General features: G+C 34.3%; 4 protein-coding genes across 6 annotated transcripts in view; all 4 read left to right on the top strand.

Annotated features, from left to right (window-relative positions):
- Positions 1-536: 536 nt before the first annotated feature.
- Positions 537-2,324, top strand: LOC111402952 (bidirectional sugar transporter SWEET3-like). 2 transcript variants are annotated; one of them, XM_023031283.1, is made up of 7 exons: positions 537-651; positions 748-784; positions 913-1,135; positions 1,243-1,404; positions 1,483-1,602; positions 1,690-1,917; positions 2,094-2,324. In XM_023031283.1, the coding sequence occupies exons 1-6, from the start codon at positions 615-617 to the stop codon at positions 1,894-1,896; spliced, it is 786 nt and encodes a 261-aa protein (XP_022887051.1). In that variant the 5' UTR covers positions 537-614; the 3' UTR covers positions 1,897-1,917; positions 2,094-2,324. The 2 variants fall into 2 exon arrangements, with proteins under 2 accessions (XP_022887051.1, XP_022887050.1); XM_023031282.1 differs by lacking the exons at positions 537-651; positions 748-784 and having other exon boundaries at positions 791-1,135.
- A 1,868-nt stretch (positions 2,325-4,192) lies between these two features.
- LOC111404313 (ATP-dependent zinc metalloprotease FTSH 11, chloroplastic/mitochondrial-like) lies at positions 4,193-8,076 on the top strand. Its single transcript, XM_023033137.1, has 6 exons — positions 4,193-4,788; positions 5,461-5,614; positions 6,096-6,197; positions 6,429-6,517; positions 6,757-6,880; positions 8,020-8,076. The coding sequence occupies exons 1-6, from the start codon at positions 4,193-4,195 to the stop codon at positions 8,074-8,076; spliced, it is 1,122 nt and encodes a 373-aa protein (XP_022888905.1).
- Positions 8,077-10,297: 2,221 nt separating this feature from the next.
- LOC111402951 (bidirectional sugar transporter SWEET3-like) lies at positions 10,298-12,085 on the top strand. 2 transcript variants are annotated; one of them, XM_023031281.1, is made up of 7 exons: positions 10,298-10,412; positions 10,509-10,545; positions 10,674-10,896; positions 11,004-11,165; positions 11,244-11,363; positions 11,451-11,678; positions 11,855-12,085. In XM_023031281.1, the coding sequence occupies exons 1-6, from the start codon at positions 10,376-10,378 to the stop codon at positions 11,655-11,657; spliced, it is 786 nt and encodes a 261-aa protein (XP_022887049.1). In that variant the 5' UTR covers positions 10,298-10,375; the 3' UTR covers positions 11,658-11,678; positions 11,855-12,085. The 2 variants fall into 2 exon arrangements, with proteins under 2 accessions (XP_022887049.1, XP_022887048.1); XM_023031280.1 differs by lacking the exons at positions 10,298-10,412; positions 10,509-10,545 and having other exon boundaries at positions 10,552-10,896.
- A 1,634-nt stretch (positions 12,086-13,719) lies between these two features.
- Positions 13,720-18,885, top strand: part of LOC111404312 (ATP-dependent zinc metalloprotease FTSH 11, chloroplastic/mitochondrial-like) — an 8,866-nt gene continuing 3,700 nt past the window's right edge. The window contains exons 1-12 of the mRNA XM_023033136.1: positions 13,720-14,548; positions 15,221-15,374; positions 15,856-15,948; positions 16,189-16,277; positions 16,516-16,639; positions 16,928-17,047; positions 17,150-17,200; positions 17,337-17,398; positions 17,701-17,758; positions 18,452-18,577; positions 18,653-18,737; positions 18,783-18,832. Coding sequence (XP_022888904.1) covers positions 13,953-14,548; positions 15,221-15,374; positions 15,856-15,948; positions 16,189-16,277; positions 16,516-16,639; positions 16,928-17,047; positions 17,150-17,200; positions 17,337-17,398; positions 17,701-17,758; positions 18,452-18,577; positions 18,653-18,737; positions 18,783-18,832 — 1,608 coding nt within the window. The 5' untranslated portion in view covers positions 13,720-13,952. The remainder of the gene's footprint in view (positions 14,549-15,220; positions 15,375-15,855; positions 15,949-16,188; positions 16,278-16,515; positions 16,640-16,927; positions 17,048-17,149; positions 17,201-17,336; positions 17,399-17,700; positions 17,759-18,451; positions 18,578-18,652; positions 18,738-18,782; positions 18,833-18,885) is intronic.

The following is an 18,885-nucleotide window of genomic DNA, read 5'->3' as shown; positions in this document are numbered from 1 at the left end:
CTTCTACACGCCATCTTAGAATAGATTCAATTTACATCAAAAAGTCATAAATAATTTGTGATAAAACTCAAATTAGGACTTTTGCTTATTCTCACATGGAACCCCATCATCAAAAAAGTCAAGTTGTTAGGTGTTTTCTATGTTCACTACATCAGGATTAGTCTAGAAGTACCAAAGAATAACTCAATTTGTATCAAGTGGACAGTGGAAGTCTAGTGACATCTTCCACTTACAAGAGAACCAAAATAGCAAAATCATTCTCAATATGTTATTCCATTTAAATAACTTATTATTATAAAGCTAATATAGTCTTAAGTCTCTAAGAGCATTTGAATTAAACAATTTGAAGAAAATATACATCAGCAGCAGCTCCAACAGTTTTTCATCCACAAATTTTCTTTCATTTATTCTGATATATTCACCGCCACACATTCTTCAGATGATCAGGACAGCACTTTCCATTATTCTTCCCAATTTCTGTTTGTTTATTTTTTTTTAATTTCCTTTCAATTTTTGCACTATATATACCGTGAAATATGCTAAAAATTTCAACAGCAACATTATTAATCTTCAGTTAAGTCATCTCTTCATTCATTCCTTCTGCATCGAAAGACATGGCAGAGCGAATTCGTTTGGCAGTCGGAATTATGGGTAGGTGCACCCTTCTTCCTTTTCATCTCCACTATTGATTTTGTATATTTTTTGATAGCTTCATGTTAAAACAACTTTGCATGGCGTTTCTTGCAGGGAATGCAGCCTCTTTGTTGCTCTATGCTGCCCCAGTGTAACATAATATTCTTCAATATATTTTATTTTGTTTTTGATAATTCCATGCATGCATTGCCTATGTAGCATAATAATGAACATGATTTTAACTCTATTAGGTATTGTATTTTCCAATATTTCTTGCAGACTAACTTTTTCAAGGGTAATAAGAAGGAAAAGCACGGAAGAATTTTCGTGTGTGCCATACATCATTGCACTGTCGAATTGTTTCCTCTACACATGGTACGGCTTACCAATCGTGAGTTATCACTGGGAAAACTTTCCTGTCGTAACCATTAATGGGTTAGGGATTCTTTTTGAGCTTTCCTTCATAGCCATATACTTCTACTTTGCTTCGGCTAATGGAAAGGCAAGCTACTTCTCCATACAACAGATTTTCTTATTTGCATGTATCAACTAAAGCGGTAGAATGAATATAGCACTAATTTTTACATGTAAATTGTAATGAATGTGCAGAAGAAGGTTGCTATGATAACAATACCAGTATTCGTTTTGTTCTGCATCGCTGCAATTTTATCAGCTTTTGCGTTTCATGATCATCACCATCGCAAAGCATTTATAGGAAGTGCCGGGCTCGTTGCATCCATAGCAATGTACGGATCTCCTCTAGTGGTCATGGTAAGTAATTTTCCCGGTAAACATAATTTTTTTAATTGTATATATTGCTATATAACGTGATTATGCCATTTATTACAGAAACAAGTGATACAGACCAAGAGTGTGGAATTTATGCCATTTTACTTGTCATTTTTCTCATTACTTGCTAGTTCACTTTGGATGGCTTATGGACTACTCAGCCACGATCTTGTTCTTACGGTTAGTACAACATAAATTTATTCAAAATAGTTTTATTTTGATTTGAGATCAGACGGTGCGTACTGATTTTGATGTGTTCTTTTGTAGTCACCTAACCTGGTAGGTACCCCTCTAGGCATCCTCCAGCTTTTGTTGTACTGCAAATATAAGAAAACTGGAGTTATAGAAGAAAAACCTCAAAAATGGGAGTTGGAAAGCTGTTCAGACAAATCAAAGCAACAACTTGAAAAATTAGATGATGAGAAACTGAAACAACATTCCCAAAGCACACATGATACTGATACTAAGACGTGAACAATTTCTTTGAACGTCAAGGTTCGATATTTTAATTTCTTTATTTTTCATTTTATTATCGTACGTCCCAATGATATAATTCATTTTGTAGGTGTTTATTTGTGTGCACACGTGTGTACAACTAAATTCGCATGCATGTGTTGTAGAGAACATGAATTTTTGAGTGGATTCTAAACTTCGATTATGTTTTTTGATAGGTCAAATGCTACGTTACGATAACAAATAAATGTCATTGGGCTCTAAGTGGACAGATGTGGAAAGTTAGAGTTGCACGTCGACCATCAACACCAATGGGGAAAATAAAAATGTTAAATCTTAGTCTTTGAAGGGATTTTGTACCTTTTTGAGTATACAAAATATTATGTTAAGTGAGAAATCAAGAAAAGTATCATCTTTTTGCATTAAAAATAATAGTAAAGACACAAATATATCACTGGGGAAGTCTCACAAACAAAGTGCACTTCTTTGAAGATGCGTCGATCTAATTATTATTGATATCATCTCGCTTGATAGATTAAATAGTTACAGATATACATATAACTTAGAGGCTTAAAGCAAAATTATTTAAATAGTCATTTCGAGAGTTGGTAAAACCTATTACCCATCTAAAATTCTCTGTATTTTCCTTTAATATGAAAGAAATTAGTACATCAATGAGTTTTAATATTATGGTATGTTCCATGCAAAACAAATAATAATAAATTTATTTCCTACTTTTAATTATGTCAATATCAAGTCAAAAATCCTAACAATCTTCATGTTGATTTTCGATTGTCCAAGCCTTTTAATAGGAAATTTCCCATGGGTTTCGCTTATGGGGGTCAATGGGCCCAAACGCACAAAAATGGGGCTTTACAAGCCGATTGGCCCACAAGCTAATCAAGTTTCTAAAAAAATATTAAATTTACTGATTTTTCTTAGGACAATATGCTAAACATGTTATTTGCACGATAAATCACAAATATAAGGAGATGGAATTACAACAACTGAAAAAATGTAAATAATTATTCTGACAAATTTAGGCTTTTACTTGGCTAGCAGGGCACTCAAGGCCCGACTCGTGGGCTCTCCAAACTAGACAATCCATCTCCGACTTGTCAAGCCTAGGAACATGGGCTCAACTTTGTCCACTTGGCCAAAATTTGAAATAGACTCAAGCCCCGACTCATTTAATTATGAGATGACCCAACCCGAAACTTTTACTAGCCAGCTTGACGAGCTACCTATCCCAATCAACCCTTTTTCGCCACTCGAAACATGGTTGGCCACGATCACTTACTACCCCATGAACCATGTCTACCGTGTGAGAAAAATTTTGGTGGAATGGTCGCACCGCTCTACATGATACGATCGTTAGATAGGGAGTTATCATAATTCCCCACCTTATTGGATGGAGAAAAAAATCAAGTTCAAGGTGCCCCTAACCTCATTGATGAGGGTGGACCACCCAATAGGTTGGTGGCTTCCAATTTGACTACGTGATGCGACCGTCCTATCGAAATTTTTTTTCCTTATGTGTTAATCAAAACTTGACCCTCTCATGAAGTTGCAAGTTATTGTCCATGACAACCTAAGAAAGCCAAATCAAACGCCCTTGTTGAGAAAAAGACAAAAGGTATCTAAAACAGTAACGATCGAACGTTAAACAAAGTGAATTAGCCCCCATTTGAGTCCCATTATTTTTCATTACATTAAATTAAATTTTTCTCTCTTCTACTTTTAACCACACAATCTTCAATACAATAATATTAAACATAAATTAAAAACTTTTTAACCACTCATTTTTAAAAAAAAATACTATTCATCTCATTATAATTTACAAATAATGGGGCTGAAACGGCCGCTTAATTAACACCCTAAAGGGTGTTTGGTAGGAATTTTTATGTGAAAATGCATTTTTGAATAGTAAATTGATGGGAAATGTGTGGTTGAAAAATAAGAAATTTTTTTTGATTTACGTGTAATATTATTTTAATAAAAAATATGTGGTTGAAAAGAAGAGAAAGAAAAATACATTTTGATAAAAATGGATGCCAAACGGGCCCTAATTTCTCATTAGAACTACAAAGGCCACAAGTTGTGAGCGCCAATTTCAATTGAGATAAGGTTTTTCTCTGTCTACCCTCTTTCTCAACATCTACAACCCAATCTTGTTGAGAGGAGAAAATACAGTCAATTTTGTTTGTGAGTTGTGAGAGATTTAACTCTAACCCCTATAAGAATGAAGAAAATTCCCCTCTTTTTATAAGCTCTAATTTAATCGTCACTTTTTTTCCGAATTGAGAATTGTATTGTTATGACTGCTACACTTCAAGCTTCTCTTGTTCACAAGCCCTCAATTTCGCGATTCAATTATCTAGCTTTTTGTCTAAAACCCCGGGTTTCTAGTTTTGCTTCTCCGTTAATTCTACATAGACGTATAATTCATAACTTCAATTGCCTTCCTCCCAAGTCTCGATTTTTACGGCATCGTTTAGTAGTTTCTTGTGAATTAAATCCAATTCCGGAAAATGTAAATTCAACGCCGGACTTAATAAACAGTAATTTAAATCCGGATATTGAAAAGCAGGAAGTAAATGAGTTCAACAATGGAAATATTGTGGGGGAAAACGTGGAAATTGAGGCGGGTGAAGGAGTGGAGGGTGAGGTGCCAAAGGAAGGTCTGGAGGAAACCGAGTATGCGAAGAAGAGATTTCCAATGCTGCTGTTTATTATGGGAGTTTTTGAGAGGTTGAGAAGTGGGTTTGAGAGAATTTTGTATTCAGATTGGTTCAGTCGGTGGCCATTTTGGTGGCAGGAGAAGCTGTTGGATCATTTAATTGCTGAGGCCGATGCGAATCCTAAGGATGCTGCAAAGCAGAGCGCCCTTTTGGCGGAGCTCAATAAGCACAGGTCTTTGTAGCTCACTTCACCTTAATAATGGATTCTGTTATTGAGTTTTATGCAAAGATTCTGGCTTCGTTTTTTACTAAAAACATGAGGACAGTGAATAGCAGCATTTTGAATCCGTGTTCTTTTGCTTCTTATTTAAATTATTATCTTGCTGGTTGAGTGCTTTCGGGTTTAGTTAAAAGTGTATCATATGCTGTTGATGGAATTATCATTAACCATCGAATTATAGTGGGTGTTTCATGATATTCAAAATTTAGAAAAAATCTGAAAGTAGATAGACTTTGAGGATTTTTAACTGGGAAAACAGTTTTCATTTTTGTTCTTTTTTTTAAAATTTTTTTTATAATAAAAAAATTTGGCATGCAAGGATGAGCTGAAAGTACTGACTGCACATTGTAGTTATATTCAGAACATAGTAATTTTGGGTAGGATCATAGTAACCGTTGGACATATCTTAATACAATAGTAACGCATGTGATTTCAATCATGCTCGGAAGTAGGTGTTAGGATCAAAGATGTTGGTGGACTGTTTTAATCTCTGTGCACTTGTGTCAGAAGTTGAAGTGTTATTATTACTTAACCATATTGAATCCCTCATAAACTTCATAAAATTTTGCATTTAGCTGGAGACATGTTCTGATGGTGTTCTTTTTTCTTTTTTGCTCTGTCCAGTCCCAAGTCTGTCATACAGCGGTTTGAACAAAGAGCTTATGCTGTAGACAGCAGGGGAGTTGTAGAATATCTTCGAGCTCTGTTGGCCACTAACGCCATTGCTGAATATTTACCTGATGAACAATCAGGAAAACCTTCCAGTCTTCCTTCTCTGGTACTGGGCTGTGCATATTTCTTTTCAGTTTTCAATTTTGCAATGAAAGCGTATGTTATATCTATTAATTATATAGCGTCATTACTACATACACGATAATTTCACAATCCATCAATATAGTTTTTTCTAGAAGGACAATTTTATTGAGTTCAGTTAGAAAATGAAAAAAATTTAGATATCCTTTTTTTTTTCCCCTATCAATTTTCAGTCAATACCTGTCACTTGTTCTTGTTGTCATCCCGATAAATTTCGTTTAACACTTTGTGCAGTCTGCCATGCTTTATCATTTGATGCATGTACACTTTTTAACTTTTCATATTACCTGAATCAAATATTTGATGCGAGTGAAACTGGTTTCTTTGGCTACATCTGCCTCTTTTTCCACTTCCACAACAATGAATAATATCTTGGGCTATCTCATTCTACATATTGAGTGTATTTCACGTTCTTCTATTTGCTAACAATTTTATATTATATGTAGTTGCAAGAATTAAAGCAGCGTGCTTCAGGGAACATGGATGAGCCCTTTGTGAGCCCCGGTATATCTGAGAAGCAGCCGTTACATGTGGTGATGGTAAGGGCTGTAAGTGTCAGCAATTTTTGGTTTCTTCTGGCATATTTATATTCGGTGAACAGAAATTATCTTGTTGTGATTTTTTGCTCCATTGTTGTGTGTGTGGTATAAACATTTGACACTATCATTATCATTGGATTAGCAGAAAGTGACTATTTAATTGTGGTGCTTTTCTTGTTGGAACTTTACTTATTGCATCACCTGTTATCAAACCTTAGCATGTTGTGTTCTGGATTGCAGGTTGACCCCAAAATGTCAAATAGATCATCTCGGCTCGTACAAGAAGTCATCTCGACTATCTTGTTCACTGTTGCTGTTGGTTTCGTGTGGTATAACGTTTCGTACATATTATTTCAGTTCTGGTTGATGCATGCTATATATATTTTTCTTTCTATGGAATTATGTTTGATGATGTTGCATAAAGACGTTGAATTTTCCTGGGGTGGGGGGTTATAACTTACAATTATGCGGACATTATGTTTGTGCTCTCTACATTTCTCATGCATGTGGAAGAATGAGTTATTATTTAGCTGTCTGTTGGATTTTGAAATATTAATGTCTTTTTCAGGCTAATGGGCGCTGCTGCGCTTCAGAAGTATATTGGTAGCTTGGGTGGGATGGGAACACCTGGAGTTGGCTCAAGCTCTTCTTATGCCCCAAAAGAGTTGAACAAAGAAATAATGCCGGAGAAGGTAATTTGTCATTATTACCATGTGGCTTTAATTGTTTTTCTTTTTCAACATTTGTTGTCTCCTTTTGAAAAAATGTATCTGACTCCATGAAAATTTGTGAAGCCTAAAACTTAGGCTCCATAATTTCAACAGTGCGTTTTATCTAAAAACACTTGAATTGATATGCACATACTTATCGATTTTGTTCTGACCGTGTTAATATTTAGTCGGTTCTATTTCTTAAAATTGAGAATAAAACAATTCTATTTTAGTTCTTAGTTCTAACTTGAGAGCCGATTTTTCTCTAGTCAGTTAAACCAACCATTAAGATTAATTGAAAATAATCAACTTTTTGGGTTTAGTTTGGCATAGAAACGTTTAATTCAAGAAATTTTAATTAGTACACACTATGCGATTAGCAAAATTATAAACAATATGCAACTTCTATTTTTTCCAATACTATCTTCAACTATACAGTATTACGTCTAATAAGACGAGCTATACAGTGTTCAATACACATGGTAGATTTAAAATTTCCTCTAATGTTGATTAGTTAATTCGATGGATGAAGCACCATTAAATTTTAATTATACTTTCTAATTATTAACATAATATAATGCATAATGTTGAATAACATGTTCCATTGCTAGGGTGATCGAAGAATAATGGATACTACCATTTCTTTCCAACCTTTTCTTGTGCAATACAAATCAAAAGTGCATATTGGGATAAGGTTTTGGAGATGTTCTTGTTTAAACATTGAAAACAAATACTAGATTATACTCACTAGGGAAACATTTATCATAATTTCTTAGGATATACTAAACACTATAAAATCACAATAGATTATATTGACTTGACACTTGATAAATTTTATCGTATAATCTACTGCAAAAAGTTAAGTCAATATTCTATAAGTGCAAGATTTTGGACATAACAAAAGGCCAACTTGAACATCCTTATCAAGGAATTGTGCTTGAAATATATATCCAACAAAGCACATATTATTTTAGGAGAATCCGAATATATATAGAATTCTTCACTTCGAAGAACCATCTTCCTTTTTAAAAATAAAAGTCCCTTTTCCTTTAATGATTTTTACATAAAACTCGACCGCCTTACATAATTCTATGTATACTTGATCAATGTTGCAATTATAGTACGTACTTGTGTTCAAGAATATGACGATATATAAATTCTTGACTTCAAAGTTGTAATGGATTAAATCTCTAATGAGCAATATATATAATAAGAAACAAAAATCAAAAGCAAGTAAAAAAACATGGAATTTAGAGTGATTAAAACAACCTATTAAATGTACGAACTAATCATTATACTCTTATAAATTTAAATCAAAATTCTGTAGCCGAGGATAAAAGCGAGGTTCTACACATCCAACAACTGCAACAATTTAATTTTATGACGATACTCTTCATGTGTTGTAATTAATTAAGAATATCAGGGGAAAAAAAAAGAACTGTGAGTTGGAAGAACATTCTAGTACACAAGTTACGATGGAATAAAGCATCAGAAATGCAAATCCATGGTTGAGGATATAGAATTTTATTAGATGATCTCGACTTTAGAATGAGGGGCTACTTTTTCCAGATGTTGCAAAACGATATTCCTAAACTACATTTTCTTGCACATTTGACTCCCAACTACTATTCTACACGGATTGGATTTAAGTCCTGTTTGAATCTCATTCTTTAAGAATTTATTTTTAACCACGCATTCTACATATAAAATAATTTTATATATAAACTCAAAACTTTTCTCTGCTTTTTAATCATATATTCTTAGGGAAAAAATCACTATTACAAAATCTATTCTCAAAAAATTGAGCTCAAACAAATCCGGTATAATGTTGTTTAAAATATTAAACTGTTAAATACTGACAAATTTGCTATTTAAAGTTTTTCTTCTAACTAATGCCTTCACTTGCATGTTAGACTCTTTTTTAAGCAAACATGGTAATTTCGAGATATAGCCCGTTGGTTTGTGTTTTATAAGTAATGTTAACCTTAATACAAGTTACTTACTTTTGTCAAATATATAATAGTCAAAGTTACTTATTAGCTACTCCTATCCACTTTCTAAATGGTTTACTTGGAGGCTGCTACCTTTTTTCAAAGTAGGTTTATGGACAAGCCCTCATATTGCAAGACATTCTTATTATTTTGAAGGAAGTTTGTAAATTTATTGATAAGTTCCTCAATTCTTGCCTTTGGAATGGTGGAAGAGTTCATGATTGAATAAAATAAAAATAAATTCTTTTATGTGCTATGACATTTCGTTAAACTATCTCATAGAAACTTTAGAAGAGCACACCACTCAGCCGCTAAACTCGTAACCAATTGATTCCATGAGCTGATTCTTTTCAAAGTTGTCAAATGCTTTATTCTTTCTTCTTATGTACAATCTGTGTTTGTTTATGAATCCAATTTGCTGCTTAAGACAAAATCTTTCTCTTCCATTCACCTTCTATCTTTTCCCTAATCTTTTTTCACTTTTACTGTGGGTATAGAATTCAAAACATGTTTTCACCTGAAAAAAGCCAAAACTAATGAATTGTTAAATGTAAGTGCTCTTAATGGGGTTTTTCACTTTTGATTCCATAAATAGTTTGACAGCCACTTCCAGGGTTCTTCCCATGGTTTCTACTTTCACTGAATATTGTACATTCTTGAGTCACTTGTTTCCTGTTACTAGGGTGCAAAATATATATATATATTGGTGCTTAGCAACATAACACACCATTTAGTTGGTGCGTCAGGTCACCGGTGTTTAGGAGATCATTTATATATATATTGGATGACAAAATAGTGGATAACAAAATAATTGTCTAACCACCTGAAAAGTTCAAGTTGAGAGTAAACAAATTCATTTATGTAAAATTTGTCTTCTACACGCCATCTTAGAATAGATTCAATTTACATCAAAAAGTCATAAATAATTTGTGATAAAACTCAAATTAGGACTTTTGCTTATTCTCACATGGAACCCCATCATCAAAAAAGTCAAGTTGTTAGGTGTTTTCTATGTTCACTACATCAGGATTAGTCTAGAAGTACCAAAGAATAACTCAATTTGTATCAAGTGGACAGTGGAAGTCTAGTGACATCTTCCACTTACAAGAGAACCAAAATAGCAAAATCATTCTCAATATGTTATTCCATTTAAATAACTTATTATTATAAAGCTAATATAGTCTTAAGTCTCTAAGAGCATTTGAATTAAACAATTTGAAGAAAATATACATCAGCAGCAGCTCCAACAGTTTTTCATCCACAAATTTTCTTTCATTTATTCTGATATATTCACCGCCACACATTCTTCAGATGATCAGGACAGCACTTTCCATTATTCTTCCCAATTTCTGTTTGTTTATTTTTTTTTAATTTCCTTTCAATTTTTGCACTATATATACCGTGAAATATGCTAAAAATTTCAACAGCAACATTATTAATCTTCAGTTAAGTCATCTCTTCATTCATTCCTTCTGCATCGAAAGACATGGCAGAGCGAATTCGTTTGGCAGTCGGAATTATGGGTAGGTGCACCCTTCTTCCTTTTCATCTCCACTATTGATTTTGTATATTTTTTGATAGCTTCATGTTAAAACAACTTTGCATGGCGTTTCTTGCAGGGAATGCAGCCTCTTTGTTGCTCTATGCTGCCCCAGTGTAACATAATATTCTTCAATATATTTTATTTTGTTTTTGATAATTCCATGCATGCATTGCCTATGTAGCATAATAATGAACATGATTTTAACTCTATTAGGTATTGTATTTTCCAATATTTCTTGCAGACTAACTTTTTCAAGGGTAATAAGAAGGAAAAGCACGGAAGAATTTTCGTGTGTGCCATACATCATTGCACTGTCGAATTGTTTCCTCTACACATGGTACGGCTTACCAATCGTGAGTTATCACTGGGAAAACTTTCCTGTCGTAACCATTAATGGGTTAGGGATTCTTTTTGAGCTTTCCTTCATAGCCATATACTTCTACTTTGCTTCGGCTAATGGAAAGGCAAGCTACTTCTCCATACAACAGATTTTCTTATTTGCATGTATCAACTAAAGCGGTAGAATGAATATAGCACTAATTTTTACATGTAAATTGTAATGAATGTGCAGAAGAAGGTTGCTATGATAACAATACCAGTATTCGTTTTGTTCTGCATCGCTGCAATTTTATCAGCTTTTGCGTTTCATGATCATCACCATCGCAAAGCATTTATAGGAAGTGCCGGGCTCGTTGCATCCATAGCAATGTACGGATCTCCTCTAGTGGTCATGGTAAGTAATTTTCCCGGTAAACATAATTTTTTTAATTGTATATATTGCTATATAACGTGATTATGCCATTTATTACAGAAACAAGTGATACAGACCAAGAGCGTGGAATTTATGCCATTTTACTTGTCATTTTTCTCATTACTTGCTAGTTCACTTTGGATGGCTTATGGACTACTCAGCCACGATCTTGTTCTTACGGTTAGTACAACATAAATTTATTCAAAATAGTTTTATTTTGATTTGAGATCAGACGGTGCGTACTGATTTTGATGTGTTCTTTTGTAGTCACCTAACCTGGTAGGTACCCCTCTAGGCATCCTCCAGCTTTTGTTGTACTGCAAATATAAGAAAACTGGAGTTATAGAAGAAAAACCTCAAAAATGGGAGTTGGAAAGCTGTTCAGACAAATCAAAGCAACAACTTGAAAAATTAGATGATGAGAAACTGAAACAACATTCCCAAAGCACACATGATACTGATACTAAGACGTGAACAATTTCTTTGAACGTCAAGGTTCGATATTTTAATTTCTTTATTTTTCATTTTATTATCGTACGTCCCAATGATATAATTCATTTTGTAGGTGTTTATTTGTGTGCACACGTGTGTACAACTAAATTCGCATGCATGTGTTGTAGAGAACATGAATTTTTGAGTGGATTCTAAACTTCGATTATGTTTTTTGATAGGTCAAATGCTACGTTACGATAACAAATAAATGTCATTGGGCTCTAAGTGGACAGATGTGGAAAGTTAGAGTTGCACGTCGACCATCAACACCAATGGGGAAAATAAAAATGTTAAATCTTAGTCTTTGAAGGGATTTTGTACCTTTTTGAGTATACAAAATATTATGTTAAGTGAGAAATCAAGAAAAGTATCATCTTTTTGCATTAAAAATAATAGTAAAGACACAAATATATCACTGGGGAAGTCTCACAAACAAAGTGCACTTCTTTGAAGATGCGTCGATCTAATTATTATTGATATCATCTCGCTTGATAGATTAAATAGTTACAGATATACATATAACTTAGAGGCTTAAAGCAAAATTATTTAAATAGTCATTTCGAGAGTTGGTAAAACCTATTACCCATCTAAAATTCTCTGTATTTTCCTTTAATATGAAAGAAATTAGTACATCAATGAGTTTTAATATTATGGTATGTTCCATGCAAAACAAATAATAATAAATTTATTTCCTACTTTTAATTATGTCAATATCAAGTCAAAAATCCTAACAATCTTCATGTTGATTTTCCATTGTCCAATCCTTTTAATAGGAAATTTCCCATGGGTTTCGCTTATGGGGGTCAATGGGCCCAAACGCACAAAAATGGGGCTTTACAAGCCGATTGGCCCACAAGCTAATCAAGTTTCTAAAAAAATATTAAATTTACTGATTTTTCTTAGGACAATATGCTAAACATGTTATTTGCACGATAAATCACAAATATAAGGAGATGGAATTACAACAACTGAAAAAATGTAAATAATTATTCTGACAAATTTAGGCTTTTACTTGGCTAGCAGGGCACTCAAGGCCCGACTCGTGGGCTCTCCAAACTAGACAATCCATCTCCGACTTGTCAAGCCTAGGAACATGGGCTCAACTTTGTCCACTTGGCCAAAATTTGAAATAGACTCAAGCCCCGACTCATTTAATTATGAGATGACCCAACCCGAAACTTTTACTAGCCAGCTTGACGAGCTACCTATCCCAATCAACCCTTTTTCGCCACTCGAAACATGGTTGGCCACGATCACTTACTACCCCATGAACCATGTCTACCGTGTGAGAAAAATTTTGGTGGAATTGTCGCACCGCTCTACATGATACGATCGTTAGATAGGGAGTTATCATAATTCCCCACCTCATTGGATGGAGAAAAAATCAAGTTTCAAGGTGCCCTAACCTCATTGATGAGGGTGGACCACCCAATAGGTTGGTGGCTTCCAATTTGACTACGTGATGCGACCGTCCTATCGAAATTTTTTTTCCTTATGTGTTAATCAAAACTTGACCCTCTCATGAAGTTGCAAGTTATTGTCCATGACAACCTAAGAAAGCCAAATCAAACGCCCTTGTTGAGAAAAAGACAAAAGGTATCTAAAACAGTAACGATCGAACGTTAAACAAAGTGAATTAGCCCCCATTTGAGTCCCATTATTTTTCATTACATTAAATTAAATTTTTCTCTCTTCTACTTTTAACCACACAATCTTCAATACAATAATATTAAACATAAATTAAAAACTTTTTAACCACTCATTTTTAAAAAAAAATACTATTCATCTCATTATAATTTACAAATAATGGGGCTGAAACGGCCGCTTAATTAACACCCTAAAGGGTGTTTGGTAGGAATTTTTATGTGAAAATGCATTTTTGAATAGTAAATTGATGGGAAATGTGTGGTTGAAAAATAAGAAATTTTTTTTGATTTACGTGTAATATTATTTTAATAAAAAATATGTGGTTGAAAAGAAGAGAAAGAAAAATACATTTTGATAAAAATGGATGCCAAACGGGCCCTAATTTCTCATTAGAACTACAAAGGCCACAAGTTGTGAGCGCCAATTTCAATTGAGATAAGGTTTTTCTCTGTCTACCCTCTTTCTCAACATCTACAACCCAATCTTGTTGAGAGGAGAAAATACAGTCAATTTTGTTTGTGAGTTGTGAGAGATTTAACTCTAACCCCTATAAGAATGAAGAAAATTCCCCTCTTTTTATAAGCTCTAATTTAATCGTCACTTTTTTTCCGAATTGAGAATTGTATTGTTATGACTGCTACACTTCAAGCTTCTCTTGTTCACAAGCCCTCAATTTCGCGATTCAATTATCTAGCTTTTTGTCTAAAACCCCGGGTTTCTAGTTTTGCTTCTCCGTTAATTCTACATAGACGTATAATTCATAACTTCAATTGCCTTCCTCCCAAGTCTCGATTTTTACGGCATCGTTTAGTAGTTTCTTGTGAATTAAATCCAATTCCGGAAAATGTAAATTCAACGCCGGACTTAATAAACAGTAATTTAAATCCGGATATTGAAAAGCAGGAAGTAAATGAGTTCAACAATGGAAATATTGTGGGGGAAAACGTGGAAATTGAGGCGGGTGAAGGAGTGGAGGGTGAGGTGCCAAAGGAAGGTCTGGAGGAAACCGAGTATGCGAAGAAGAGATTTCCAATGCTGCTGTTTATTATGGGAGTTTTTGAGAGGTTGAGAAGTGGGTTTGAGAGAATTTTGTATTCAGATTGGTTCAGTCGGTGGCCATTTTGGTGGCAGGAGAAGCTGTTGGATCATTTAATTGCTGAGGCCGATGCGAATCCTAAGGATGCTGCAAAGCAGAGCGCCCTTTTGGCGGAGCTCAATAAGCACAGGTCTTTGTAGCTCACTTCACCTTAATAATGGATTCTGTTATTGAGTTTTATGCAAAGATTCTGGCTTCGTTTTTTACTAAAAACATGAGGACAGTGAATAGCAGCATTTTGAATCCGTGTTCTTTTGCTTCTTATTTAAATTATTATCTTGCTGGTTGAGTGCTTTCGGGTTTAGTTAAAAGTGTATCATATGCTGTTGATGGAATTATCATTAACCATCGAATTATAGTGGGTGTTTCATGATATTCAAAATTTAGAAAAAATCTGAAAGTAGATAGACTTTGAGGATTTTTAACTGGGAAAACAGTTTTCATTTTTGTTCTTTTTTTTAAAATTTTTTTTATAATAAAAAAATTTGGCATGCAAGGATGAGCTGAAAGTACTGACTGCACATTGTAGTTATATTCAGAACATAGTAATTTTGGGCAGGATCATAGTAACCGTTGGACATATCTTAATACAATAGTAACGCATGTGATTTCAATCATGCTCGGAAGTAGGTGTTAGGATCGAAGATGTTGGTGGACTGTTTTAATCTCTGTGCACTTGTGTCAGAAGTTGAAGTGTTATTATTACTTAACCATATTGAATCCCTCATAAACTTCATAAAATTTTGCATTTAGCTGGAGACATGTTCTGATGGTGTTCTTTTTTCTTTTTTGCTCTGTCCAGTCCCAAGTCTGTCATACAGCGGTTTGAACAAAGAGCTTATGCTGTAGACAGCAGGGGAGTTGTAGAATATCTTCGAGCTCTGTTGGCCACTAACGCCATTGCTGAATATTTACCTGATGAACAATCAGGAAAACCTTCCAGTCTTCCTTCTCTGGTACTGGGCTGTGCATATTTCTTTTCAGTTTTCAATTTTGCAATGAAAGCGTATGTTATATCTATTAATTATATAGCGTCATTACTACATACACGATAATTTCACAATCCATCAATATAGTTTTTTCTAGAAGGACAATTTTATTGAGTTCAGTTAGAAAATGAAAAAAATTTAGATATCCTTTTTTTTTTCCCCTATCAATTTTCAGTCAATACCTGTCACTTGTTCTTGTTGTCATCCCGATAAATTTCGTTTAACACTTTGTGCAGTCTGCCATGCTTTATCATTTGATGCATGTACACTTTTTAACTTTTCATATTACCTGAATCAAATATTTGATGCGAGTGAAACTGGTTTCTTTGGCTACATCTGCCTCTTTTTCCACTTCCACAACAATGAATAATATCTTGGGCTATCTCATTCTACATATTGAGTGTATTTCACGTTCTTCTATTTGCTAACAATTTTATATTATATGTAGTTGCAAGAATTAAAGCAGCGTGCTTCAGGGAACATGGATGAGCCCTTTGTGAGCCCCGGTATATCTGAGAAGCAGCCGTTACATGTGGTGATGGTAAGGGCTGTAAGTGTCAGCAATTTTTGGTTTCTTCTGGCATATTTATATTCGGTGAACAGAAATTATCTTCTTGTGATTTTTTGCTCCATTGTTGTGTGTGTGGTATAAACATTTGACACTATCATTATCATTGGATTAGCAGAAAGTGACTATTTAATTGTGGTGCTTTTCTTGTTGGAACTTTACTTATTGCATCACCTGTTATCAAACCTTAGCATGTTGTGTTCTGGATTGCAGGTTGACCCCAAAATGTCAAATAGATCATCTCGGCTCGTACAAGAAGTCATCTCGACTATCTTGTTCACTGTTGCTGTTGGCTTCGTGTGGTATAACGTTTCGTACATATTATTTCAGTTCTGGTTGATGCATGCTATATATATTTTACTTTCTATGGAATTATGTTTGATGATGTTGCATAAAGACGTTGAATTTTCCTGGGTGGGGGGTTATAACTTACAATTATGCGGACATTATGTTTGTGCTCTCTACATTTCTCATGCATGTGGAAGAATGAGTTATTATTTAGCTGTCTGTTGGATTTTGAAATATTAATGTCTTTTTCAGGCTAATGGGCGCTGCTGCGCTTCAGAAGTATATTGGTAGCTTGGGTGGGATGGGAACACCTGGAGTTGGCTCAAGCTCTTCTTATGCCCCAAAAGAGTTGAGCAAAGAAATAATGCCGGAGAAGGTAATTTGTCATTATTACCATGTGGCTTTAATTGTTTTAGCCATGTATATTACACAGTTTTATTGATGCACACTAGTTAAAATTCATGTCAAAAAGGATAATGGATTGTTTTTGAGTTTAATTTTTGTTTTAAAAGATTGTATAACTCTTTCTTTTTGTCACAAACATGTTGTTGGGATAGTTCATAGCAAGCTAGATATTATATTTGTTGTCTGAGGTAGATCTCTCGAGTGGTTTGAACTCTATAATGACAATTAGCAAAGTAGTTATTGTACAGTGTTGTGGCAGAATGTTAAAACATTTAAGGACGTCAGAGGCTGTGATGATGCTAAGCAAGAGCTTGTGGAGGTCGTCGAGTATCTGAAAAATCCTTCAAAGTTCACTCGATTAGGGGGGAAATTACCCAAGGTTTGTTTATATGCTGCAATTTTGTCTTGTATGTTTTTTTTATGGCCATTGAATAAATACTTTCCTCCAAATTGTATGCTGTAATCTGTATTAAATTTTCAGGGAATCCTTCTGACTGGATCACCTGGAACAGGAAAAACTTTGCTTGCCAAGGTAAGCTAAGGATATCTATTTTCATGTTTTATGGCTTGCTTCTCCCTACCACTAAATTTGAAGTGCATGGCTCATCATGGCTTCTGCGTTCTACAGCCAGTATTTTTCTGATTATAACATTTCTATAATTTTGAAGGCTATTGCTGGAGAAGCTGGTGTACCTTTCTTTTACAGAGCAGGATCTGAGTTCGAAGAAATGTAAGCATGTTTAGGGAAGCTTTCAGACTATTTTCCAGTTCGGGAAACATTGCATAGGGAATTATCCTTAAGTTCTGTAACCATAAGAAGACTGGATGATTTTATGTGTCCAAATTTATGTGCCCCCTAAAAAACAATCTCTTTTCTGCAGTTCTGAATTTATGATTAAAAGTATTGTATGACCCAAATAATAACAATATAATTTTTCATTAATCCCCCAAAAGTTAAGATCTTGAAACTTAGAAGGGTTAAACTATTGAGACTTGGAGCTGAAATTTACCATTTCTTATTTCTTTTTCTAGGTTTGTAGGGGTTGGCGCTCGCCGCGTAAGGTCCTTGTTTCAAGCTGCTAAAAAGAAGGTCTCTCTGTTTCTACCTTCTGCAGTCCTCATTCATGTTTACCGGGCGCTATCAAATTGTACTTAGAAGAGGAGGGATGATATATTATTGATAGTATTTGTGCTTAGCTTATACACTTCATCGTAATTTTCCACCCACAAACACACCCTGGACAGAATTTCACCATTGATTTATTCACGCACATTTAAAACAAGCAGTGGGTTCAGCTTCATCAATTTCAAGAAATACACTAATACAACAGTTTCTGCCATGTTACTGAAATAGTACATGTCATCTACTAGTGCTTTACTTGGAACGGCCCACAAGAAGTGGATAAGTTCAAGTAACACATTATTGCTTTCGTAATCTAAAATGTTAATATAGTAACCTTCAAATCTAAGTATACGATTTCGATTTGTAATCAAGCTCTCTTCTGTTTCCGCGGCCCTGTATTTATTGGGCTGATGAAAATGGCCTTACGTAGCGGGTGAAGGCACTATTTGACATAGAAAATGAAACAAAAAACATTACACTTTTGATCATCTCCTGTCAATCATTTATACCAAGAAGCAATATACATAACTGATCCCCCCTCCCAAAAGTTAAATCCAGGAAAAATCAAATGATACGTCCAATTTATTTTACATGTTGAAAAGGGATGGTCTGAATATTCCATTATCGGACTCATTCTGTTCTCTGTTATACATCATATAGGCTCCTTGCATCATCTTTATTGATGAAATTGATGCTGTTGGGTCAACCCGAAAGCAGTGGGAAGGTCATACAAAAAAAACACTGCATCAACTACTTGTTGAAATGGATGGTTTTGAACAGAATGAGGTAAACACACACAAAGGTGCACATTTTGTTTAATTTCTGTCTATTTATTAAGTCACCTTCTGAACGTTTTCACAGGGAATTATTTTGATGGCTGCAACAAACTTGCCTGATATACTTGATCCTGCTTTGACAAGACCTGGTAGATTTGACAGACATGTAAGTCTTTTTGAAAATCTTTGAAGACGTGCACATTGTTGATGGTCAGATCCATTTTCTTCATTTATAATTATTTTTGATTTTAGACGTCCCGATTTGGTAGTGATCAGGTATTATATATATTCTGTAGTGAATTATGTTGAAAAAAAAAA

The sequence above is a fragment of the Olea europaea genome, chromosome 11 (genome assembly GCF_002742605.1).
Source record: "Olea europaea var. sylvestris chromosome 11, O_europaea_v1, whole genome shotgun sequence".
Lineage (NCBI taxonomy): Eukaryota > Viridiplantae > Streptophyta > Magnoliopsida > Lamiales > Oleaceae > Olea > Olea europaea.
Note: the sequence above shows the minus strand (reverse complement) of the source record. Positions and strands in the feature narration are given on the sequence as shown.